The 25,399-nt window shown below is 39.3% G+C and overlaps 2 protein-coding genes across 2 annotated transcripts in view; one reads left to right on the top strand and one right to left on the bottom strand.

The window, feature by feature from the left end:
* The first annotated feature begins 228 nt into the window (after nucleotides 1-228).
* On the top strand, nucleotides 229-7,319 carry cyb561 (cytochrome b561). Its single transcript, XM_073857500.1, has 6 exons — nucleotides 229-671; nucleotides 1,356-1,566; nucleotides 4,067-4,165; nucleotides 5,135-5,238; nucleotides 5,637-5,796; nucleotides 6,985-7,319. Exons 1-6 carry the CDS (start codon nucleotides 570-572, stop codon nucleotides 7,173-7,175), a joined length of 867 nt encoding a protein of 288 aa, XP_073713601.1. The 5' UTR covers nucleotides 229-569; the 3' UTR covers nucleotides 7,176-7,319.
* Nucleotides 7,320-10,942: 3,623 nt separating this feature from the next.
* Nucleotides 10,943-25,399, bottom strand: part of tanc2a (tetratricopeptide repeat, ankyrin repeat and coiled-coil containing 2a) — a 173,601-nt gene continuing 159,144 nt past the window's right edge. The window contains exons 19-27 of the mRNA XM_055194501.2: nucleotides 24,924-25,017; nucleotides 24,705-24,838; nucleotides 24,423-24,546; nucleotides 24,087-24,262; nucleotides 23,255-23,387; nucleotides 20,701-20,792; nucleotides 17,084-17,230; nucleotides 14,881-14,981; nucleotides 10,943-14,374 (exon numbers count right to left, since the gene is read on the bottom strand). Coding sequence (XP_055050476.1) covers nucleotides 12,472-14,374; nucleotides 14,881-14,981; nucleotides 17,084-17,230; nucleotides 20,701-20,792; nucleotides 23,255-23,387; nucleotides 24,087-24,262; nucleotides 24,423-24,546; nucleotides 24,705-24,838; nucleotides 24,924-25,017 — 2,904 coding nt within the window. The 3' untranslated portion in view covers nucleotides 10,943-12,471. The remainder of the gene's footprint in view (nucleotides 14,375-14,880; nucleotides 14,982-17,083; nucleotides 17,231-20,700; nucleotides 20,793-23,254; nucleotides 23,388-24,086; nucleotides 24,263-24,422; nucleotides 24,547-24,704; nucleotides 24,839-24,923; nucleotides 25,018-25,399) is intronic.

Here is a 25,399-nt window from a genome sequence, read left to right as displayed (position 1 = left end):
GGAAATGTTCACATTAAAGTAGTTTGATTCAACTTACTGTAACAGTAACTTACCTTGTTAATGTCTAAATGATAGTTCATAATTTAATAATGATCATTAAAACGGAATAAATAAATCAAATACATACCAAATAAATTGCCAATTAAAAACAATTTAAATAATATCTATTTTAAGATGACTCAAAGCACCACATTGATAAAATAAATAAATAAATATAGGCCTATGTCATCTTTTTATTAGGATGAATCTTGCATGCTTGCGTATAATCCGATGATCAAATCGACCTGAAGTGCCCAGCGGTCGCCAAGGCAACAAACGCGTTGCTTTGCGTCTAATGATGCACCGCCCATCTACCAATAAACAACCAATAGGGAGAGTGTAAAGACGGATCAAGAATCTGCCAGTCAGCTTCCAAGTGCGTCAAAGCGTATTAGTTCATAGGCGTGTTCGAGATCTTGCAGCGCTGCACGTATGACATTAAAGTACCGCGAGAATGATTCGATAGCCTGTATTTGAATCGCTCTCGCGGTACTTCACTGTAATACAGTGATCGATTTGCGCAGCGCCGGATGAAGTCGAGTACGCTAGTTTTGTTAAACACCAGGATGCGCGTGCATTCACAGTTTCACATCAGCAACGCTTTCGAGTTAACACTCAGACCATTCAAACGGGTGCGAGCAGATGTTTTTGAAGGAATTAGTTTTTCAAAGTAGGTTTAAATAACATCCTAAGGATACAGTCAAAAGTGCACAATAATAACGCATTTTCTTTGTCTGTTCTGCTCTCCGTCGGAATACGCTGCACAGGTGAGTGAGTTTATGGCACTTGGTTCATTCAGTTGACTGTATCTATATAATTTATTCTCAAACATTATTTTAATGCGTATAATCTTTGGATGATGGTTTGCATGACGTCTAAGAGTCTTTCTTTTTGTTTTGTTTTCCCTAATTTTTTTATCATCTAAAGGCTCACGAGGTCTACTTAACTATTCTGCAAAACAGTAATTGTGCAATTAGTGGTTAGTGTTAATGTGATTATATCTCATGCAGTAACAGATTGTTTTTACACCAGTAATGTTGTCTTGAGGCTGGCAATGAGCACATGATGTTAAAACACACGCAAAACTGATTATTATCTGCACGTGTTTACTAAAGCTAGAAAGATCACAGCATCACGTGATTATACAGTACACTATATTTGGAGACTTGCAATTGTAATTCACAGTCCATTTATTTTTAAGTTCCATTTTTTTAAATTAATACACACTTCAATATTCATTTTAATATAATCTTTATAATGACCATTATATTATTTTTTAATGTACACATTCTTCTGCCTTTCTGCCCTTTTGTCAGGAAATGGAGAGGATACCGTTGAGTTTGGGCAGCTTGCGAACACTGCCGTGGTACGTTGCAGCTTCTCAGGTGCTCGGCGTGGCATGTGTGGTGATTACAGGTGTGTGGATGGGACATTACCGTGGAGGTTTTGCTTGGGATGGTTCAGCACAAGAGTTTAACGTCCACCCTCTCTGCATGGTCCTCGGCTTGGTCTTCCTCTATGGAGATGGTAAGCATTATCGTAAAGACAAAACATATATTATTTGTTATTATTTAACGCACAAACTGAGTTTCTTCTGCTGCACAGAGATCAAGAATAGGCATTGCAAATCACGAAACTTTGCTAGATACAGATATTGTGTTTTGTGGCCATTTTCTTTTGTCTAATAGGAGGTCTGTGTATCTTCTGCCCTAAGGGTGTGTGTTTATGTGAACCATGTCACTTACTATGACCTGTGACAGACTCACAACACGCACACAATACTGAACAGAAGGCCAGCTAATACTGTTAAGACTAAAATCAAATTGACTGATTTTAGTGTATGTAAAAGTCAATATAAGGCAGGATTTAAATGGTTTTATAATAAGATAAATTATGTTGTTTCAACTATTTTGGATTGTATGCTATTGTAATCATCTATACAAGTGACCCGCTGTAAAAACACAGCTAGCCAAGTCATTTTTTTTTTGCAATTTATTGTTTTCTACACAAAATCATCCTACATAATGTAAAGAACTTTGTGTAAAAATATAACCTGGATATCTTTAATATTTAGTGAGTTTCACAGATAGGCTCACATATTTGTCACAGTGAACAACAGGCTGTCCCTGTTTTTAAAGGAGACATTTCACAAGACTTTTTTAAGATGTCAAATAAATCTGTAGTGTCCCTAGAGTACGTATGTGATTGTGAAGTTTTAGCTCAAAATACCATATAGATAATTTATTATAGCATGTTAAAATTGCCACTTTGTTGGTGTGAACAAAAATGTGCAGTTGAATGCAAATGAGCTGATCTTTGCACTAAATGGCAGTCTTATGGTTGGATAGTGCAGATAAAGGGGCGGTATTATCCCCTTCTGACATCACAAGGGGAGCCAAATTTCAATGACCTATTTTTCACATGCTTGCAGAGAATGATTTACCAAAACTAAGTTACTGGGTTGATCTTTTTCATATTTTCTAGGTTGATACTGATAGAAGCACTGGGGACCCAATTATAGTACTTAAACATTGAAAAAGTCAGATTTTCATGATATGTCCCCTTTAATGTTTAAATGTGCTCAATTCAGGTTTTCCCCACCTGGTTGTTAATAAAAAGCTCAACATAGACAGATACGAATGAGCGGCTAATATCTATAGCAGTGGTCCTTTCATTCAAAGCCATCAAGATTGAAATTTGATTAGGACCTTATACCTGAAAGGTCATTGGCCTATTAGAGGTTTATCTGTCCAAACCAGGGCTGGTAAAACAGCCTCAAGGCGTCTGTGTGCTTTTTCAAAGGCCAGACTCATGGGAATAGTCCCCAAGACACTTGCATATGTCGAATTTAAACCTGCATTTCAAGCATCATGAGCGTAAAAGTTGACAATGATATTCATTTTCAACAGTGTTTGGTTTTACGTAAACATCTAAAGATTTAATGACAATTAAAAGTCTAAGTTTTGATTCAGTTATATTTACATTGTTTATATTTAATCGACTTACTTTTCAAGGTATACAGGTACATTTATATGGGTGTTTTTGGTCTATATAGCTAATTTTGTCCTTCATGACAACTGTGAGGGGGTTGAATTTTTTGTAAGCCATCCTTTTAAATTATATTAAAGGAAAACAGCACAGTGTTTCAATAGTCCACTATGTTTTCACCTCAACTTAGACGAATTAATACATACCTATAGTTTTTCAATGCGTGCACTTAATCTTTGTACATCGCATCGTGAATGTGTTAGCATTTAGCCTAGCCCCATTCATTCCTTAGGATCCAAACAGGGATGAATTTAGAAGCCACCAAACACTTCCATGTTTTCCCTATTTAGAGACTGTTACATGAGTGGGTATGGTGGCACAGAATAAGACGTGGTGATTTTTTAAGCGAATAAAAATATATTGTATGACGGAAGAGCACTTAGTCGACCTCGGCACGCAGTTACATCATCACTCCTGACTCCTCCCCCTCTCGCTCAAACTTCTGTCAATATTACTGCGCCAAAGTCTAAGTACTGCAAACTAAGTGCTCTTCCACCATACAATATAGTTCTCAATTTTTATCCGCTTAAAGATGGCCACGTTTTATTTTGTGCCACCATACTTACTCGTGTAACTACTCGTGTAACAGTCTTTAAATAGGGAAAATATGGAAGTGTTTGGATCCTAAGGAATGAATGGGGCTAGGCTAAATGCCAACACATTCACGACGCGCTGCACAAAGATTAAGTGCACGCATTTAAGAAAGAAAGTATGTATTAGTTTGTCTTAGTTGAGGTAAGTATATAGTAAAACATCGAAAAACAGTGTTGTTTTCCTTTAAGTCGTAAAGTTTGGCAAAATTAAGGGTGTGGCCACTTGAGTGACGGGTGAACTGTCACTACAGTTGAGCTAGGCGGGCGCGGTTTCAGCAACCTGCACCAAAATCACTTTTTGGCACTTGGTCTTATGCATACGTCTCATAAATGCAAACATGGTATTGTTATGCGCAGTTTCTCATATGGTTGATTTTCTGCTACAGCTGTTCTGGTTTATCGCGTCTTCAGAAACGAGAGTAAACGCGCTGTGAAAATTCTCCACGCTTTGCTGCACATGATGGCTCTCATCATCAGTATTGTAGGTAAGTCCAATGTACAAGTCAGCCGGTTAGAAGAAATAACCATTAAAGTTTTGTGTAACTTTTAGAAGAATCTCTTGACAGAAATGCAATATAATATACATAACTATATTATCAGTGGTGTATAAAGACCTTACATAATGAACTGTGCCATTCTTATTATCTTAGAATAAGACGTTTTTATCTAAGCACACCACAGGTCTCGTTATGTCGAAGTAGCTTCCATGTTACTACAGTAGCCCTAAACGGACAAACTGTCCTATAGAGTGTGTTTTCTCAGACGATGACTACCGTAGCTTCACAATATGCGTTTTGAAAGGGAAGGGTGAACTGTGCGCTGAGCCGTTGATTGCAATTCGCAGTCTCACTGCTAGATGCCGCTAAAACACACAGGACCTTTCAATAAGGAAAAACGCAATTTACCGAAGTTAAATATTTGTACTTTATGAAGTGCAGCAGTATAAAAAATTCCAGAACTAAAAATTTACATTTTATTCTTGAAAATGGTTAATCATAATATATTTGTTAATTTAATCTCCTTATCCGTTTATTATGTGTGTATATACATATATATCTCCCAAGGGTTTTTCCCTCCTAGGACTTTTTTTATTTCCTCGGCTAAACAGCCCAGGGTTTTTTTCTCTCCTCTGGTTTTTTTTACCCCGGGGAGGCAGCCTTCTTGGGCTTAACTTAGCTTCCTCTTCTAGACGTTACATTAGTAATACGCTCGCTTATAATGTCGAGGCATAGCCGCAGCAAATTTGACTGCTTATGCTATCGTGTATTATGTTGTGCTGTCGTTTTTCTGTGCTTTTACTGCTTCTATTAATGTAAAGCTGCTTTGAAACAATTAACTATTGTGAAAAGCGCTATATAAATAAAATTTAATTGAATTGAATTAATCAACAATGCACGCATACGGTCTAAATCTAAGCTATGAGATGCAAGAAAGCCATATCTCTCTTTCTGCAGGTCTAGTGGCCGTATTTGACTTCCATGCGACTGCAAAGATTTCCAACATGTACTCGCTCCACAGCTGGTGTGGCATGATTACCTTTGTTGTGTTTATCTTACAGGTAAATTTCAGTTATGTCCTCTTTACATGTACTCAGGCGCTTTCACATTTGAATGTCCTTATTTGACTTCCTGAGCTGTATCGTGGCCATGTGTGTGTTCTTTGGAAAGACTTCAAACCCGCCCATAACACTGGAAAACCTTTAACATTAGAGATTTCTCTTTAGTGTTTGCGTAAGAGTTTATTTATATGCAGCAAAACCACCCTTGTTATTGACTTAACCTGCTAGTGTAGTTAACCTCTACGGCACATGCATGTAAAAGAAGAATGTTTAGTTAAGATATTATAAAAGTTTTTGGGTTAATAACTTGCAGTTCATATTTTGAGAAGACATGATTTTGATTGGTGCAGTTGTATTGGACCATATAGCATGTGGACTTATCTTGTCATTTCTTTTAGTGGTTGCTGGGATTGGGATTTTTCCTGTTTCCCTGGGCATCTGCTCAATTGAGGAGCTTGTATCTACCACTGCACATCTTCTTCGGCTTGTTGCTGCTGGCCATGTCTGTAGGAACCTGTCTGCTGGGTATCACAGAGAAATTGCTTTTTAATATCATGTGAGTGTCTCTCAATATCCCTTATATACAGTAGTCTGCCTTTATAGATGTACTGTATGTGCTGCTCTCCCTTAAAGGATAACACCACAGTTTTTCAATATTTTACTATGTTTTTACCTCAATTTAGACTAATTAATACAAACCTATTTTTTTCAATGTGTGCACTTAATCTTTTTACAGCGTGTCGTGAATGTGTTAGCATTTAGCATAGCCCCATTCATTCCTTAGGATCCAAACAGGGATGAATTTAAAAGCCACCAAACACTTCCATGTTTTCCCTATTTAAAGACTGTTACATGAGTGAGTATGGTGACACAAAATGAACTCTGGCAATGTGGCGAGGATAAAAAATGAGAACTATATTGTATGGCGCAAGACCACTTAGTTTGCAGCACTTTGACCTCGGCGCGCAGTAACATCATTACTCCTGACTCCTCCCGCTCTCTCTCAAACTTCCGTTAATATTTCTGCACCCGAGGTTGAAGTGCTGCAAAGATAGGCAAGTAAAATATTAGTAAAATATTGAAAAACTGTGTTGTATTCCTTTAATTACTAGATTCAAATCCTTGCTGAAAACCCGCTTTCATTTCTAAGCTTTTAGGTCGATCTGAGGGTGAAGATTATGGGTGAAGATTAAACTTATTTACTTTTTTGGTTTGCTTCGTATTACCTCTACAGGACTTTGTTCTTCTCAAAGGTTGTGTTGGCCAATCAGCATTCAGTGATCGAGTGACGTCATTTAGACCAATTTCAGTAATGAGTGCCTGTCTGAATCAAAAGAGTATGCATTTTTTAACAACTGATATGCCTCTGATGTCATTTCAAGTTGAGTTAATAATGTTGAATAGAGGAAAAGGTATGAGTCACCATGTGAAAATAGACTTTTGAATGCCTTGTGAATATTAATGATATTTGGCATCCTTTTTCTCTTTCACTGTGGACTGTTACATGCTGTGCAATTTCATTTGGTAATGCTAATGGTGCAGAAATGACAGTTCGCTTTGTATGTTTCTACATTTCATTTACATTATCCATATATACAAAGCAGCTTACAGTGCATTTATGTTATACATCTATCAGTATCAGTTTTCTCTAGGATCGAACCCATGACCTTTGGTAATGCAATGCTCTACCAGTTAAGCACCAGGAAGATAAGTGATGTTTCTAATGATGTTTTCATATTGTCATGTCGACCTACTCGGAGTTTGCGGCAGAGGGGGTCCTAGCGAACACCTTAGGCTTGTTGCTGGTGTGCTTTGGGGTCGTGGTGGGTTACGTGGTGACGAGAGAAGATTTCCGACGACCGCCGAATCCAGAGGAAGAGGCTTTATCTGTGCACTTTAAGACGCTGTCAGAAGGAGAAATCCCCAGCTCGCCTTAATTTTATTACATAATATAACAACTGCCTTCCTACACATAAAACAAATGCTGTTTGTTTCAACCATTAGTTGGGTAAAATATGCACTCGCTATTTCAACACAGCGTTGGGCCGATAAGGGATGAACCTAACCCGTTGGGTTGTAATTTAACTGTAATTTAATGCTGTTTTAATTCATTGTGGGTCAAATATAAACATTTTGAGGGTTGATTTAACCAAATTCTTTCCCAACGATGAGTTTCAAATAACCCATCATTTTTTAGAATGTGGATTAACCCAGTCATGGGGTTTAAGTTAACCAATGGTGGGTTGTTTCAACCCATATTTAAGTCAAATATAAATAGGTCTATTTAAATCAGCGGTTAGGTTAAAACAACCCAGCATTAGCTTATAGAGCTGTCAGCAAGTATGTTTAAAATTTATTTTTCCATTTGTTACCCATTGCATTTATCCATGTTATGAAGTTACAGAATATGGTTTTGATAACGTTAAATTATATGATTACAGATTGGCTGTGATTTCAGATGAACTGTTTGTGTTGGACACCCTCTTGTGTCATATGACAGTCATGGCAGGATTAAGCCACAACCTACACTACCCATTTATTTTTTATTACTGCCGTACTTATATATTTTGGTTAGACTTATTAATATATACATATTTTGTTTTACATTTAATTGTGCAAAGCCAAACCCAACTGACATAAAAAAGTTTGTGCTGTATATTTTGATACGTTGTTTCCTTAAATGGATTTGAGTATTTCAAATATCAGGAGATACTTTCTTGTGCCTTAGTATTTCTAACCCAAACTAAAAATATGTTTTATTTCACATTGATTTTAGTCTTTGAAATGTCCTAAAGATGAATACTAAAGATAATATAGTTATTTTTTCACAGAATTTTCTTTATGTAAGATGATTTTATGTAGAAAACAGTAAATCACAAAAAATGACTTTAGCTTGGTTTTCACAGGCATGTTTAAAATGTCCAGTTTTGCGTTGCGATATAATGAGAAATATAACATTTAAAGGTGCAGTGTGTAATTTTTAGAAGGATCTCTTGACAGAAATGCAAAATAATATACAAAACTACATTATCAGGGGTGTATAAAGACCTTTCATAATGAACCGTTATGTGTTTATTAACTTAGAATGAGACCTTTTTATCTACGTACACGGAGGGTCCCCTTACATGGAAGTCGTCATTTTGTGCCGCCATTTCTCTACAGAAGCCCTTAACGGACACATTTTTTTACTAAGTTGTCTCTGACAATGACATGTTTGTCCGGTGGCGGTTACCGTAGCTTTTCTCTGTTCAAAAGCGAGGGGTGAGCAGTGGATTAAGCCGTTGGTTGCAATTCGCAACCTCACCACTAGATGCCGCTAAAATGTACACACCGCACCTTTAATACTTTCAGTGTAGTAATGTAATGCATACATTTAAACAGTTTAGAATGGGAGGAAATGCAACCATGTTTACTATTAATTGCCGAAAATGCATTATTTAGATAATTTATAGCTTTGTTGCCATACATTGCTAAAACTGCTTCTTGAAAAGTAACTTGGTTCAGACTGAAATTTCAAGTGATGTCGTACATCAAGGTCCTACATCCAATCACAAAAGACATCCATGAACTCTTAATTGTGTCATTTGAGCAATGTTGTGCCTGTCCAGTGATTTCCTATGTGCTAGCTATCAGCTTAAAGTAATATGGACTGTTATACAACAAATTTTAGTCTTTCCATCTAAAGGAGTGCATACAGATTAGTGTGTGTTTGTTTGCTTATTCGGTCTTTGTGTTGTGTTTGTATAGTGTATACAGGACACTATTGAATGTATAATAAAAACATGACTACGTCATATCATGTACTCAATAAATACGTCTCATTGACTACATCAGTGGTTCAAAAACTTTTTTGGCGTGGTGCCTCCCTTGTGTACGGTGCATCCCTTCGTGGCCCCCAAAGAAAATGTATAACATAAGATCAGTGTTTGGTGTAAATTAATTAGTTACTGTAATAATTTAATTACTTTTTCCTTGAAAAAGTAAAAGGATTGCTCTTATTTTTTCAGTAATTTAATTACTTCTGATGTAATTGAACCAAATACTGTGTATGGACTGCAGAACAATTATACAGAATACAAGAGTGGATTTATCATTAACATTTAAAGTCTATCATAGTTGCAATCAGGAGTGTTGCGCAATTGTATTTTTTAAAAAAGTGAAGAAGGCGTTTTTTTCCTAAAATTCGAGAAAATCCTCCGCTATACCTTTAACATCTTTACTAAGTATTAATAAGCAGTAATTGGGACTAAATTGAGGCAAAAGTAGTTAATTATTAGTTAATAGTGAGAATTGGACGTTAAAAAGTGTGACCAGAATAATTGATGTACTTTTATAAGATTTATTCGAGCCGTTTCAAGGCTATCTTTGTATCATTTACGAAGTAATTAAATACTTTTTGGAGAGAGTAATTTGTACTGTAGTCTGATTACATGATTGAAGATGTAATTAGTAATTGTAATGGTAACACTTTACTTATAGGGGTGTTCATAAGACTGACATGACACCTTCGTTATCATGACATGACACGTCATGAACATGGAGATGATTTTATGCACGTTTATGACAACTGTCATTAAGTGTCATTCGTTCAATTATGTCATTTTTAATGCAAAGATGGTATTGTTTGAGATGTCTTTGTTATGACAACTTGACATAAAACAATAAAACATAATTTGTCATAAATCTGTCATAAACATGACATAGCAAATTAATTATCAAACTTTAGAAACGACCTAGCTTTATGGGTTAACATTACATTAAACTCTCATTAAAATGTAATTAAGTGTTAATACCATGTCAAATAATTTTAAATACATTATAACAAAATGCAACAGACACGTAAAAATATTATACTTAACTTCATGTATGTGCACAATACATTAAAAAACAGAATTTGTTCTTCCTCACACAGACGGTTCTGCCATTTTTTGACGAAGAAGAAAAAAATAACAAAACATTTAATTAATTAATTAATTTAATGTAATCAACTGTTTTTCCAGCCATATGGACCCAACGCTGCATGGGTTAACCCATCATTGCACTGTGTTTTCATTTAATTTTAGGTGAATCTATCTCCAAATGCAATAAAATATAATTTTATTAATTTTAATTATTATTATTGAATGATTGATTTATTTTTAAACACATGGAGGAACTTTAGGAACTAAAGAATATTCATGACGCTGTTATAAAACGATTTAAAAAAGTATTAACACTCAATTACATTTTAATGACAAATTATATTTGTATCACTGTAGTTGAGGTCACACAAATATTCATGCTGCTGTTATAAAACTATATAGACAGAGTATTTTAACACTTAATGACATTTTAATGACAAATTCAATTTGTATCGCTGGTAAAAAGTGCTCAGGTATGTTGTCTTGGTAATGTCAAGTTGTCATGACAAGCTATGAAGTATTGGTTAATGTTAAGTTGTCATAAAGACATCTCCAACAATGTCAACTTTGCAAAAACGTGCATAAATAAATCTTCTTCATGTTCTTAGCATGTGTCATGTCAGTCCCACGAACACCCCCTCAAGTAAAGTGCTACCATTTAGGATAAATTAATATATATATCTCGCGGCCCCCAGTTAGAGAACCACCGCACTACATAACCCACCCATATAAAACATGTATGTGTTTGTAATGCGGATGCACGCAAGTTTATAATAAACTTGTAAAAAATAAGTTTCACTCAGTTGTCATTTCATTTCTCTGAAGTGGTCTTCATTTTTAAATAAGTTCATTATTTCTCCTCATACATACAGATGATTGTACAGTTTACAATGGTGAAAGTGGATAAAAATTTTCATATTCACGTTTTGGATGTTCCTTCCCAGCAAAACAGCACAGCTCACATTTACAGACAATTTATAGAAAATCCTCCTTCGCAAGACCAATAAAAAAAAAAAAAATTAAATACAAAACCCAAACTTGATCTATTATTTTTGTCTAATAAGGGAAGAAATGAAATACATTGTGCCAGTCTTTTCCCTTAATGGATGTTCATACATAAAACCAAACCACACACATACACCCAATGTTTGTGTATTAGCAGAGAGCATGCTTTCTAGTTAAGCACATATGTACAGCCATTTACACGTTTGTCATACAAAAGGAAAACAAAAAGTTAAATACAAACACTGTTGTACAGTAAGCAGTATTCCAGGTCGACTTTGACTGCATTGTTTTTTTTCTAAAAAGAGAAAAATAATTAAAACATTGCAAAAGACCTGCTCTTTTTACAGTAACAACAGCTGACAACAATTGGTAAAGCCATACTCGATGAGCGGATCTGTCTTGCAGTGTCCTCCCCTAAAAAAAGTAGCCAGCCTATCAGTTCAGTGGTAGTATTCAGCGCAGGCTTTTACATCCAAGCAGGTTTCCCACTTTGAAACCAAGTGCTCACAGTTTAAAATAAAAAGGAAAAATGTCCTGAAGGCCAACAGCTTTGCAACTTAGTGTGTGTATCAGTGAACAAAGAAGCTCTTAATACTTGATAAAAGAGAGCGTGTGGATTCTGAGGTTGTCGAATAAAAACAAAATTTCCTACACACCATGAAAAATGTTTCTTTGGAAAAGACAGTTTCGGCTTTAGCGGTGTGACGAGCAATCCAGGAGCAGGTAAATTAGAGGTTGACCGCCTCTCAATGCTACTTTCCCAAAAGCAGACTGGAAATGATCGATCTCTAAAGTGTCTTTGCAATGAGCAAAAAGAAGTAATCTTTTGCAACCTACAGTACTGACAAAAACTTAAAATGCCCTTAAGCCCGAAAATATTTCACATTGCTGACTGCATGTCAACTTAGGAACCTAAGGCAAACCAAAAAAAAAAAAAACAAACAACTGCATTGAAATTTACATATATATTTGTACAAACATAACTTAAAATGATAAATATTACTTTTTTGCTATAGCAATATTGATTTGAAATAGGCTTTCTTATTACAGGATTCTTATTACTGTTCTGGTACCGGGGCCAAGGTCAGGTTTCTATAATGTGTCCAGGACTGGCGCTTCTTGGCCTCCTAATCCTGAATGTACAAGAAAAAGTACAAGGTTGGTGTACAGCAGTTACACAGGCCTACTCCCATTCTTGTGCCCAGAGCACAGATGCACTTGTTTTGTACATATTCCACCTTCATTTTAGTCTGTATCATCAAGACACGGGACATTGAATCAAAGCTTGCAATATCAACACGTCAAGAATGTCTCATACTGATCATTTTTACACATTAGACTCCACAAAGGGTCTCTTTGGTTTGATTGGTGAGGTTGGGCCTTGCCTTTCATTACGAGAAATTTGCCTAAACTCATTATCTTGGTAAGCCTGGGAGACTGGTAGAGTCCGTGCCACCTTCACATCAGGGTACGTGGGAACCTGGCTGATTCGGCCCATAGCATCCGCCCGGTCCCGTGTTACACCCGGTGGGTTGGCATAGAAATCGTCATCCATGAGGTGGCCATTGTGAGCGTTGTTGGTGCGGTTGTAGTAGGCGATATGGCTGAGAGGTGCCGTTTGTTGCCCGTAGCCCATGTTACTAGGGGAAGTGGCCGGACTGTTAACCACCGTATCCAGGGACGAAACGGTCCAGGGCCGAGAAGCTGAGGAGGAGGATGCTAGCGAAGGCTGCTGCTGAAGATACTGGTTAGTCCGTGCTGTTTTGTCAATGATGCCCATGAAGGGTGTGGCTCGCGAGCGAAGGGCTTCACCTGGGTACGTTCCACCCACCACCCGGAAGTCGGTGCCCTGTGGGGGTGACACTGGTGAAAGGTCATCATGGTAGCTGCCTTCATAAGAAACCTTCAGTGGGATCTCCATTTGCTGTGCTGAAGCTCTGAAACTTGGGCCTAGATTTGCAGCAGATCCCGCCACTAAACTGTTGCTTGACGGAGAGAACCGCAGACCCGTACTGTGGGAATGAATTAGGGGCCTAGGGGGCGGTGGATGCTGTTTGGGCTCTGAGCTATTGGCACTGACCGGACGTCGATGAAGATGAGGGTTCTCGGGTGAACCCAGCGTCACCTGCCTCTCCAACTCGTGGGGTGGGGCTGGATAGTAGGCGGTGGTTTGACTTCGGCTGATCTGTGGTGTCTGGCCATAGCGGACACCTCCTGGATTGGGTCTGTATGCAGAGGAAGGCCGCTGAGGGAGCTCATCCTCCATGAGGCCAGGGTCCATGCTGATGGCACGTTGGTACAAAGCCCCTGCGCTCAGACTTCCTTGAGGCTGAAGTGATGTAGAGTATCCCACATCCTCGAGTTCATCCATGTCTCCCGGGCAGCGAGCGCTCATGGAGTGGGCGATTTGACTGTATGCGCTACTTCCAAGTACGGCACTGGAGTGTACTGCAGTGCTGGGCTGGCTGGTACGGACAATCTGTGCCTTGGCTGGCTGCAACCACTGGCTCTGTTGTGCTGGCTGGGAAGTCTGTTGGGGAAGCTGAAATGATCGCTGGCTGCTCATCTTGGAGAGAGGGGACTTGGGTCGCCCGGACAGCTGGTCTTGCTGGTAGCGGCCTGCAGAGGCGGACTGGGGACGGTACATGGCAACTCCTTCAGTAGGACTGGCGCGGTACTGTGGTCCACGACGTAATGGTGAGGGCGGTGGGCTGAAGTGGTACGAGGCCTGATGGGGTGGACTAGGCCGGTAGTGAGAGCTCTGGTGCGTTGGAGATAGTGACGGAGATGTGGATTGGTAGCCCTGCCGTGTAGGAGATGACATTGAAGGTGGGCTGGGTCGGAGGTCAAACGCTTGGCCCATATAGGGGGAATCATGATGGCTGGGAGATGGAGGCATGTTTTGAATGACCGGAAGTCCGGACTGACCAGTGTGGGGCTCTGCAGGAACACCTAGCGGCAGGCCCTCCAAATCCCTCTCAAGGTAATCATCATCTTCCTCAAACAGGTCCTGGACGGGCTCCATGTCTGAAAAACGGGGCTCCAATGATGGATGTGGGACCATGGGTGGGGCTTGATTGTGGGGAGGGGAAGGGGGCGGATCCAGCTCCTGTTGCTGTGTGACTTGATGACACTCTTCTTCAACGCGCTGCAGCAGACGCTGGATCTCACGATTGTTGGGACACAGGCGCATAGCTTCACTCAGGTCCTCCAGGGCTGCGTGGAATTGCCTGTAAAGAGGCATGCACAGAATGAGGTGGAGTAGGAATAAGGAAGAAACTGACATAAAGAAATATATTATACATGACAGCTTTACTAGTACAGCTCCAAGACCTTTAACATTATGTGTGAGGATTTGCCCCCTATAATAAGTAAATGGGACAATCCTTAAAACGACCCATCAAAATCACATCCCCAAAACCCCCCAGATCTCCCAAAACAAAGCAAGTGGATTAAAAGTATATTGTAAGAAGAGACAAAGGAATAAAATATGAATGATGGACATTCTGAGAAAAAAGAATCTGATTGGCCAACACAACATGAAATATGAAGAACAGGTCTAATCCTGACGCTGACGTCTGATGGGGCTGACGTCAGGGATATAAATTGACTTCTATCTGGTAGCTTTCAGCGCTACTTCAACCAATCAAAACATAATCGACCGCTCTGGGTCAAGAACTTTCAATCGACGTGTGTTTTATTCAATGCTGTCCTTCCTGTTGGTTGCTATGGTTACCTGCTGCTGCGCTTGGCACGGGCTCGTGCGTAATAGGCTTCATAGGATTTGGGTTTCAACTCTAGTGCCTTGGAGGCAAACTCCTCTGCCATCCCAAAGTCCTGCAAGCAACAACAGGACCAACAGTCATACACTGAGCCGTACATGAGGTCAAAGGGAGGACAAACAGACTTGACACACATGAACGTACAAACGTAGTTTATGGACACACACACACACAACCACACATACAACTGTGAAAATGATGCAGACACACACATGTATATATGCTCTACAAGGACAGTGGGAAATGCAATGTCACAGCTCTTCAAGACGGGGTCAGACTACTTCCTGAACTAAACCTTTCGAACCAATAATCCTATAAACCAAACTGAAACGGAGATGAAATGGGAAGAGATGGGCTGTTTGTCATCACCATCAACTTAAAGCTACAGCATGGGCTGAGTGCACAGAGAGCATTTCTGAAATGCTTAACTTAAGGGTGAGATTAAAATGAGAAACAAAGCATTATTAAAAGGAAATGGGAAGATCAACACAATAAAATCCTTGCCTTGCAACTGATGAGGTTCTGTTGACTGTTAAGTTTAAAAAAAATGCAAGAACACAAAGCAAACTTTAAAACTAATATGTGCATGTATGCAATTTGTACACTCTAAAAAAAATGTTGGGTTATTATCAACCCAGCGTTGGGTCAAAATGTGATGAACCCAACCCACTAGGTTGTATTTTAACCTATGCTGGGTTGTTTTAACCCATTGTTGGGTCATAAAAAGATTTTCTGGGTTAATTTTATCCAATGACTGGGCTCACATGTTTAAGCTGGGTTGAAAATAACCTAGCAACTAGCAAGAGTGCAAGTTGCTATTTTATGAATGTTTATTAAACCAGATTTACAATATACTGATTGCTAATAACACTGATACAAATCCGATACAAGGGAATGAAGTAATTGTAATAAAATACAGATTTATAAATTATTCACCTGAATGACAGCAAATGAGACATAAATAAAAATGAACGCTTTTGACATTATATTTATTAAAGGGATAGCCAACAATGATATTAAACCCATGATTCACTCACCCCCAAGCCGTCCGAGATGCACACGTCCACCGCCTTCGAGACAAACACATCTTCAGTTATTCTAGAAAATGTTCCAGATTCCCCAGCCAATCAAATGTGAAGCCATGGGGTCCATGACCCTCAAGTTCAAAAAATGTGCATCCATCCTTCACAAAATAAATCCAAACGGCTCCAGGATGATAAATAAAGGTCTTCTGAGGGTAATCCGCGAGGTGCTGTTGTTAAAATATCCACATTTAAAACTTTATAAACGAAAATAACCAGCTTCCAGTAGCGCCGCCATCTTACACTCCTCTGTATTTAGGAGAGAGTATCTGCATAGTGTACGCATTTGTCTTAGTGAAGTATGACAAATTCGGAAGGCGGGGGCACAGAGCAGCAGCAGAGAAACCTCCGTACGCTGCGTAAGCTCTCATCCTGAATGCGGACGTGACTAAGATGGCGGCATAACCAGAAGCAAGTTATCTTTGTTTATAAAGTTTCAAATGTGGATATTTCTACAACAAAACTGCGCGGATTGCCCTCAGAAGGCCCTTTGGATTTATTTTGTGAAGGATAGATGCACATTCTCTGGACCCGAAGGACGTGGACCCCATTACTTCACATTTGATTAACCGAAAAATCCAAAACACTTTCCAAAATAACTGAAAATGTGTTCGTCTAAAAAATTATGGACATATGCATCTCGGACGGCTTCGGGTGAGTAAATCATGGGTTTAATATAATTTAATTGGCCGAACTATCCCTTTAATAAAGTCAATTTATTAACCCACCCATAACAATTATTTATAACACTGGAATTTTAATGAAATATTTATTAAACTTGACGCTAATAAGGATGTAGTTCGATTCTGGAACCGAAAGAACAAAAAAATGCTTCATTAGCCACTCAGAAATCGTTATCAGCCAGGATCTCAAAATGCCCAAATATTGTCTATCATACGATGTACAGCTCTCTTGAGTCAGCCAATAAGGCAACCATAGACTGACACCACCCCAAAGAAATTAAACTTCTAATGCATTCACCAAATATTTTGAAAACACGTTTTACATAACGTATCTATGAGTAAAGGGAGACAGAAGAGAGTATGAAGTGTAAAGCAGAGCTCTCGTGACTCACGTTCATTTTCCTGCGGCAACGGGAGAGATTGAGCAGCAGAGAGACTTTGAGTTCACGAAAGGTCTTCAGGTCTTCCGTGAAACCCTCTCGCGGAAACTTCTTCAGTGCATACTGGTACCGCTGAGCTGCTTCCTTCACCTTTCCTTTCTGGACCAGCCAAACATGTTTATGACTTTTAAAAGTGACAATAAACCAAAACGTATGCAACAATCACCTTGCACAATGTGTCAGGGACTACTGATAAGCCTTTTCATGCCTGATGCCAAAGCTGTACATGTATGTGACTGTCTCAGTGCAACATATGTATATGATACGTAAGGGATAATCAACAACCTGCTGTGCATTAAAGGATTTTAAGTCTCCTCAAAGTGCATTAAAAATCATTGAACCCCGCCATTGACGAGTTATCTCGTCAAATAAGAGAAAACGTTTCCCTGCCAATAACGCTTCCATGGCGAGATTTTATGGTAATCTGTAATTCCACTATTATTCCCAATTTATAAAAAACTTTATAAAAACATTTTAAACTCCATGTATGCTTTGATCATCATTCTGAAGATGATCTCTAACAAAAGTCGTTTACAAAAATGCAATCATTTCAGCTTTTTGCTCAAAATTTGGTATTTTTGATGAAACCTACACATATTTGAGAGGTTATAAAAAGAGAACAAATGACGATAGGATAAAACATTTTCCGTTTTGTTTGTTTAAAAGCAGAGGGTCTGATATTTCATTTGATATATTTGTATGTTTATATATTTATAAAGTGACAATACATTTTCCAAGAAAGCATTTTGTGAAACTTTTGTGAAAATCACAAAAAATGCTGACAGGGAATGAGCAAGGCCCGATTCCATTTTTCTACCCCTTACCGCTGCACTTACCCCTAACCTTTGTTTAGCGCATTCATGTGAAGGACTAGGGATGCCCCAATTGTCTTTTAGTTGAAGGGGTAGGGTCAAATAGCCCTTCAAATGAAGATTTTACAGGACCTCACTTCAAACGAAGGGGTAAAAAAATTTCCAACATGGCTGCTCATGGGAGAAGTCTTTTTCACATAAATAAACTTTTTAACCCTTTCCCCACCATTGAAGAGTTATCTCGTCAATTAAGAGAAAACATTTACATAAAAAATGTGTTCTTGCACTCTTAAAATGTCTGGGCTATTTTTGACCCATAATGGGTAAATATTGGACAGAACACATGCTGGTTTAAAAATGTACCCAATGCTGGGTTATTTTAACCCAACTGTTGGGTTGTTATACCCTGTGGTTGCATAATAACAACCAAACATTGGGTCATTTTTGACCCAGCATGGGGAAATTTTTAACCCACCATGTGTTCTGTCCAATATTTACCCATTATGGGTCAAAAATAACCCAGACATTTTTAGAGTGTGATGAGGTTTTATGTTAATCTGTAATATTGCGATTATCAACTAGATGGCACTTACCCAATTTATAAAAAAAACTGAAGCAAAAAATTATTTACTAATTTTAACCTCTATGTATGTCTCGCTAATCGTTCTGAATCTGATACCTAACAAATTCCTTCACAAAAATGCAATTATTTCAGCTTTTTGCTAATTTTCTTAGCAAAATTTAAGAGTTTATAAGCGAAGAAAAAATATAGATAGGATGAAACTTTTTTTCCTGTTATTTTTTTTGTTTCTACTGGCTGTCCTTCAACGTGATGCCCTGCCGATACACGACCAACGACCACTGGCTGAACCAGTTTAATCCGCTTACCCACTTTCTATCCATACCGTGTTTATATATATAAATATATATATTAATCTCTCCCAAGGGTTTTTGTCCTTCTAGGAGTTTTCCCACTGGGTTTTTCCTCCTAGGGGTTTTTTCATCCCCGGGAGAGTCAGCCAACTTTGGCTTAACTTAGCACTTTCCTGTATACGTTACAATATTACTACGCTCGCTTGTACGATTTATTCTTAGCCGCTGTATTTTACTTCTTATATTATCTATTGATTGTTCTGTGTTTTCCCCTCCATCTATTCATGTAAAGCTGCTTTGAAACGATTAACAATTGTGAAAAGCGCTACACTCTAAAAACAAACGGTGCTATATAGCACCAAAAGTGGTTCTTTGCTCGTAATCATAGAAGAACCTGTGTAGAACCATATAGTGCTATGTAGAACCATATTTGATGATATAGTGGTTCTATATGGCGCCTATATGGTTCTACACAGGTGCTTCACTGGTGCTTCACCGGTGCTATATGGCACTAAAAATGGTTCTTCTATGATTACGATCCAAAGCAACAGTTTTGGTTCTATATTGGCGCTTTTCCATTGCATAGTACCCCACGGTTTGGTTTAGTTTGGGTCGGGTCAGCTTACTTTTGGGAGCTTTTCCATTGGGATTACTTCGTAGTACCCGATACTTTTTTTCGTACCACCTCGGTTGGGGTTCCAAGCGACCCGAGCTGATACCAAACGTGACGCGTAAACACTGTAGTTCACTGATTGGTCTGAGAGAATCGTCATTGGCGCCGTCATCCTATTATGTAAAATATTAGCTTTAGCTTGCTGCTAGCTTGCGCTGTCTCGAGCAAACATGTTGTCATCTGTGCTCTGTTTTAAGTTTCCAAACACCCTTTTAGCGATTAAAAACATCCACAGGTTGTGAATCAGGAACACATAAAAGTTTTTTCCAGACTTGCAGTTTGTGGCGGCACATTCGCGACGTGCACGTCAGTATTATTTATGCTTTAATGCAACTTCATTGAGGCTCAGCGGAGCCGTCGACTGACGCCACGGGTGTTTGAACAGAAACTGTCATGTGAGACAGAGGTATAGTGATAAACGCGATATGCAAACGTCTGTTTGTGGTGGTCAATTTTAATTTTGTGGCGGACTGATAAATAAATAAATGAATGGGAATGTACAACGACGCTCTCACTTGTATGATGTCACAGCAGGCAGCGCAAATATAACAACACGCCTATAATCCCTCCCACTGCGAAGTGATACTAAACTCAATGGAAAAGCTAACCAAGCCAAAGTGAGGTGAGCTGACCCGGCCCAAACTGGACTAGGCCGTGGGGTACTGTGCAATGGAAAAGCGCCAAAAAGCACCGTTTGTTTTTTTGGAGTGTATATAAATAAAATTGAATTGTTTGAAAGCAGAGGGTTTGTTCTTTCATTTGATATATTTGTATGTTTATATATTTTAAGAAGAACATTTTCCCGGAAGGCATTTTGTGAAACTTTTGTGAAAAATGCTGGCGGGCAATTAGTGTTGAGAAGTAGGTGTAGGGGTATAAAATAAAATTGGGCCTTAATGTACGGCAGGCCATTGATTATCCTGCTTACTCCATGGTCCTTTGCCAAGTTATAGACAAGTTAAAACTAGTATTGCTCTTTGCAGCGCTGAGCAACTTTGACTGAACGGGTACAATCGTCAGTTACTGTGCATTAACCAGCCAATCAGAATCGAGACCATGGAATAATGCATAATACTGCACAATATGTGACAGACGGTTACATATTGTTATATATGTTACAATCATAGTTGTCTTAATGTACAGGCCTCATATCTTCTGCTATTTTGTGCTCTTGTTGTATTTTTATAATAGCTTCGATGAAAGCCGCTGACCTTATAGAATCCATCTCCTTCCTCTATCAGTTTGCTCAGCAGAACGATCATAATGTCAGGTTTGGATGTCGCCATTGCCCATGTTGCTGGACCTGAGAGCAAAAGAGCACAAGAAACATTTCAGAGTTTGTGTGGGTATAAAACTAATTTTCTAATCTCTGCGAGACTGCAGAGCTGCAACGACAACCTTTGAATTTGGCAAAAAGCCACAACACATCAAACAAAAGAATATTAAAATGATAAACAAAAACAGAAAAGACAGCATTTAAAAAATACATGTATAAATTATCTACATACAAGAAGTTACCAAACTGGCCAACAGCCCTAAAATAATGGCCAATTGAGAGCAACCGCGGGAAAACCTAAGGGACAGTTCACACAGGATACGTTCTTGCATTAAAACATCTTTTCTTTGGGCTGTAGTTTAAAAAAGTTTAAGTTTTCTAGATGCCCATTTAACACACACATTAATGCAGAATAATCCAAGAGCACATCCTGTTTGAACGGTGCTGCACCAAAATTCAACGCGTGAAAACATTCGGCAGCATCATGCAAAATGCGTGCATCCATGCGATCAAAAAACGGACACAAAATGAACATGGATGATCCACGGTTACCCTCACTAGATCTCAGTGCACTTGCATCTTTTTGTATCCAAAAATAGATGATATCAAGAAAAAATGGCAATCACAAAGATACCCAAACCACCATCAGACCCGATCAATGGAGAACAAACCACACAGGTGACAAGATGGAGGAACACAGTCAAAAAAATGGCAGATGGGACGCACAAAGGTCTGTGTTTTACCTCGGGCACGAGTGGGGAGAGTCTGACATCCTGGTTACGGAGAGAGAGAAGGTGGTAGGGGTCACGAGTGAAAGGGTGAGGGGTTATTGGGGCGGATTGAAGCATCCGTATCAGACAGGGAGCAAAGGTTTAATAGACAGGAAACAGGGAGAGTATGAGGAAGAGAGAGAGAGAGACAGTGATGGTGGTTAGGTGTGAGGGAGTCATGTGAGAGGAAAAACAAGGAAGATCAGCCGCGGCAAGCAGCAACATTAGCAAAAGCAACAAGCACATCCTGATCAGCTGCAGATCTGGAGTTTGGTGAAGACAACAGGAGGTAGGAGGTTAGATTAGGACGACAGAGATCACAGGGAGGGGAATGAAAAGAACCCTAAGATGGATTTAGTACATGTGGTGCCTGTGCTGCAAAGACTTTCCAGAAGACATCATAATTACAGATCTACAGAATTCCCCAGCGCAAAATTTAACAAATATAAAGTGATATGAAGAAATATATAAAGTGACACATATCTACCCGCAGGCGTTATTAATATTATATTAATATTTCTCACAGTTCATAAATGCAAAAACTACACTTGCAACCCACAGAAATGGTGAAAGGGATAGATAGTTCACCCAAAAATCAAAAGTCACCCTCATGTTGTTACAAACCTGCATAAATTGAACATAAATATGAACACAAAGGAAGACATTTTGAGAAATGATCAGAAGCCCCATATTAGGAATAAATAATACTATGGAAGTCAATGGGGCTTCTGATCGGTTTGGTTACAAACATTCCTTAAAATATCTTCCTTTGTGTTCATCAAAACAATAACATTTATACAGGTTTGTATACATGTCTGTTAAAAATTCAGATGCCTCAATTTTTTAAGTTAGGATCGAACCCATGACCTTTTGCATCGCTAAAACAATGCTCTACCAATGGCGCTTTTCCATTGGATAGTATCCCACGGTTTGGGTCGGGTCGGCTTACTTTTGTGGGCTTTTCCACTGGGTGCAGTACGTAGTACTCGATTTTTTTTAGTTCCACCTCGGTTGGGGTTCCAAGCGACCCGATCTGGTACCAAAATGTGATGCGAAAACACTGTAGATCACTGATTGGTCTGAGAGAATCGTCACTACCAGCGTCATCGCTATAATGTAAAAGATTAGCTTTACCTTCATGCTAGCCTGCGCTGTCTCGAGTAAACATGTTGTCATCTGTGCTCTGCTATAAGTTCACAAACTCCCCTTAAGCGATGAAAAACATCCACAGGTTGTGAATCAGGAACGCCATACCAGTTTTTTCCAGACTTGCAGTTTGTGGCGGCTCATTCGCGATGCACACGTCCACATATATGCTTAAATGCAACTTAAATGAGGCTCAGCGGAGCGCGTCAACTGACGCCACGGGTGTTTGTACAGGAACTGTCATGTGAGACAGAGGTAGTGATGAACGTGATGTTCAAACATCTATTTGTGGTGGTCAATTTTAATTTTGCGGCAGACATAAATGAATGTATGGGAATGTACAACGACGCTCTCACTTGTATGATGTCACAGCAGGAGGCAGCGCAAATATAACGACACGCCTATAATCCCTCCCACTGCGAAGTGTCACTAAACTCGATGGAAAAGCTAACCACGCCAAAGTGAGGTTGAGCCTAAACCGTGTGGAGCCTAAACCGTGGGGCACTATGCAATGGAAAAATGCCACAAGTGAGCTAAAGGAACTTTTTAGAAAAGTTAGATCTTTCACCCTACCTATCTTGGCACCCTTCTTAAGCAGAGCGACCACCACTGATGTGTTCCTGCAGCCAACAGCTCGGTCTAGCGGTCGCATGCCGCTGTAGTCCACATGCTCGATCATAGCACCATGATCAACCAAATACTGCACCTGGAACCATATGAAGACCAGCTTATTGTCTGTATGTTCACTTTTAAGGGTGTTTTCACACCTAGTTCGTTTGAGCCCTCCAAACGCTCTCAGATCAGTTCAGGGTGTATATGTGAACAAACCAAGTGATCTCAGACCCCCCTAAAAGGACCCAGAAGTGAACCGAACTCAGACCACGTCAGGAGGTGGTCTGAGTACGGTTCGCTTTTGGGTTCTTTTGTGGTTCGATTTCTTTTTGATATGTGAAATCAATGAGGTCCCGGTCCATTTTGTGTGTCGTTTGGACATTGTATCAAAATCAACTGCTGCACAGAAAGCTGGGATCTGAGTTCTTATGAAGTTGTGATGTGAACAAGAAAGGGTCTGAGATCACTTCAGTTCTGAAGAGGACCAAAAAAAGAACTGGGTCCTCTTTTGAGTCCACTATATTGTGAACACCAAAAGGGCCGAGGTCACATTCAGCTAGTTCCTTTTCTGGTTCACTTTAAGTGAACTGGGTTTGGTTCTTTTAAAATGAACTATATGTGAAAACACCTAAGTCATCAACAATATGAACAGACCCCATATCAAACCACTTCAGAAAATGTCTAAATTGTGTTTTTTGAGCATGCATACATACATTCCAAACATAACAGCGGACTGTCAAAGTCAAAAATTTAAATGATTTTTTTCATTGGTAGTTAACTAAAAATAACCAACCACTTCAGAGTCTCCATAAAATGCGGCGAGATCCAATGGAGTGCGGCCGCTCTTGTCTGCGTGGGCCGTTGCCGCGCCCCTCTCAACCAGTGCACGGACCAATGTGAGGTGACCTTTAAGACACGCCCAGCTCAGTGCTGTTAGCCCCTCCTTGTCCATTAAAGACAACGAGGCACCTAGAAAATCAATTTATTGATCAAGTTAAATTTATTTCATTCCTAAAACATTTTTTTATTATTATATGACAGTCTCGTTAAAATAGCACACAAACACAATTCCTTTAAAAATATTTTCTAATCTGTCTGACCGTCCGGGGGCGATAAAACAAAGCTGTACCTTGAGCCAGCAGGAACTCAGCAGTGGCCAGATGTCCCTCGGACGCAGCCATCATGAGAGGAGTGCGGCCCTGTTTATCAGCCATGTTCACATCAGCACCGTGATTCATAAGCAGGTCCACAATCTGCACATACAAACACACAACAGGCATATCACAACGAACATCCGGTGACCAAATAACTTAAACACTTAAGTCGTTTTTTAAATATCTTTTGGTATCTGTAATGCCGATATTAGTAGCAGATGTGTAAATGCTGTGTAATTTAGTGTTTCTGAGCACACCTGCCAGTGTCCCTGTCGCACAGCACTGAAGAGCGGCACGATGCCCCTGCGGTTAGGTTGCGCCACCGCGGCCCCCTGTTCCAGCAGCAGACGACACACATCCAGCTTTCCCCGACCCGCTGCAGCCGTCAGTGCTGAGAAAACAATATCTCATCATCAGTATGCATTTCTAAAATAAAACCCACACACGCACACAGGATATGTCTGGAGACGTTGTACCTGTTTCTCCCCAAAGTGTGTCAAAGTTGTTTATCTGAGCTCGTTCTTCCTCTTCCTCATCTTTCTCAGGCAGATCAAGCAGATATGATACAATCTGTAAACAAAAAATGACAGATAAAGATCACTATAGTTGATATTTAGATTTTCCATTTAATTCCTAGTTAGTTCATGTTTCATTTATAGTTACGTTTTCCATAGTGATTGTTAGTTTTAGATTTTCAGTTTTCTTAATTTTCTACTTTTCCTAATTTCAGGTCAAAGTCTTTACTGTCAAGTATACTTGTACACAAGTACTGTGTGTGACTAGTTGCATTATTGTTGACATTATAAAGTGTCAAGTAGCTGTTTCAGCCACATAACTGCTAAGTTCAGATTTACACAATGCACACATGAACTGCGCATTTGCAGATCTAATCTTTAAGCCGTGATGTTGTTAACAGGTTTGGACATCCACTCATAATGTCTATGACTCAAAC

The sequence above is a fragment of the Misgurnus anguillicaudatus genome, chromosome 19 (assembly GCF_027580225.2).
Source record: "Misgurnus anguillicaudatus chromosome 19, ASM2758022v2, whole genome shotgun sequence".
NCBI lineage: Eukaryota > Metazoa > Chordata > Actinopteri > Cypriniformes > Cobitidae > Misgurnus > Misgurnus anguillicaudatus.
The sequence above is the reverse complement of the archived record's forward strand: the minus strand, read 5'-3'. Positions and strand labels throughout refer to the sequence as shown.

What these genes read in the sequence shown, in the direction of transcription:
- cyb561 (XM_073857500.1), top strand. Translation starts at nt 570, where the DNA reads ATGAAGTCGAGTACGCTAGTTTTGTTAAACACCAGGATGCGCGTGCAT. An exon ending in GGTCTTCCTCTATGGAGATG is followed by an intron (nt 1,567 to 4,066) that starts GTAAGCATTATC and finishes TTTCTGCTACAG; the next exon opens with CTGTTCTGGTTTATCGCGTC. An exon ending in ATTGCTTTTTAATATCATGT is followed by an intron (nt 5,797 to 6,984) that starts GAGTGTCTCTCA and finishes ATATTGTCATGT; the next exon opens with CGACCTACTCGGAGTTTGCG.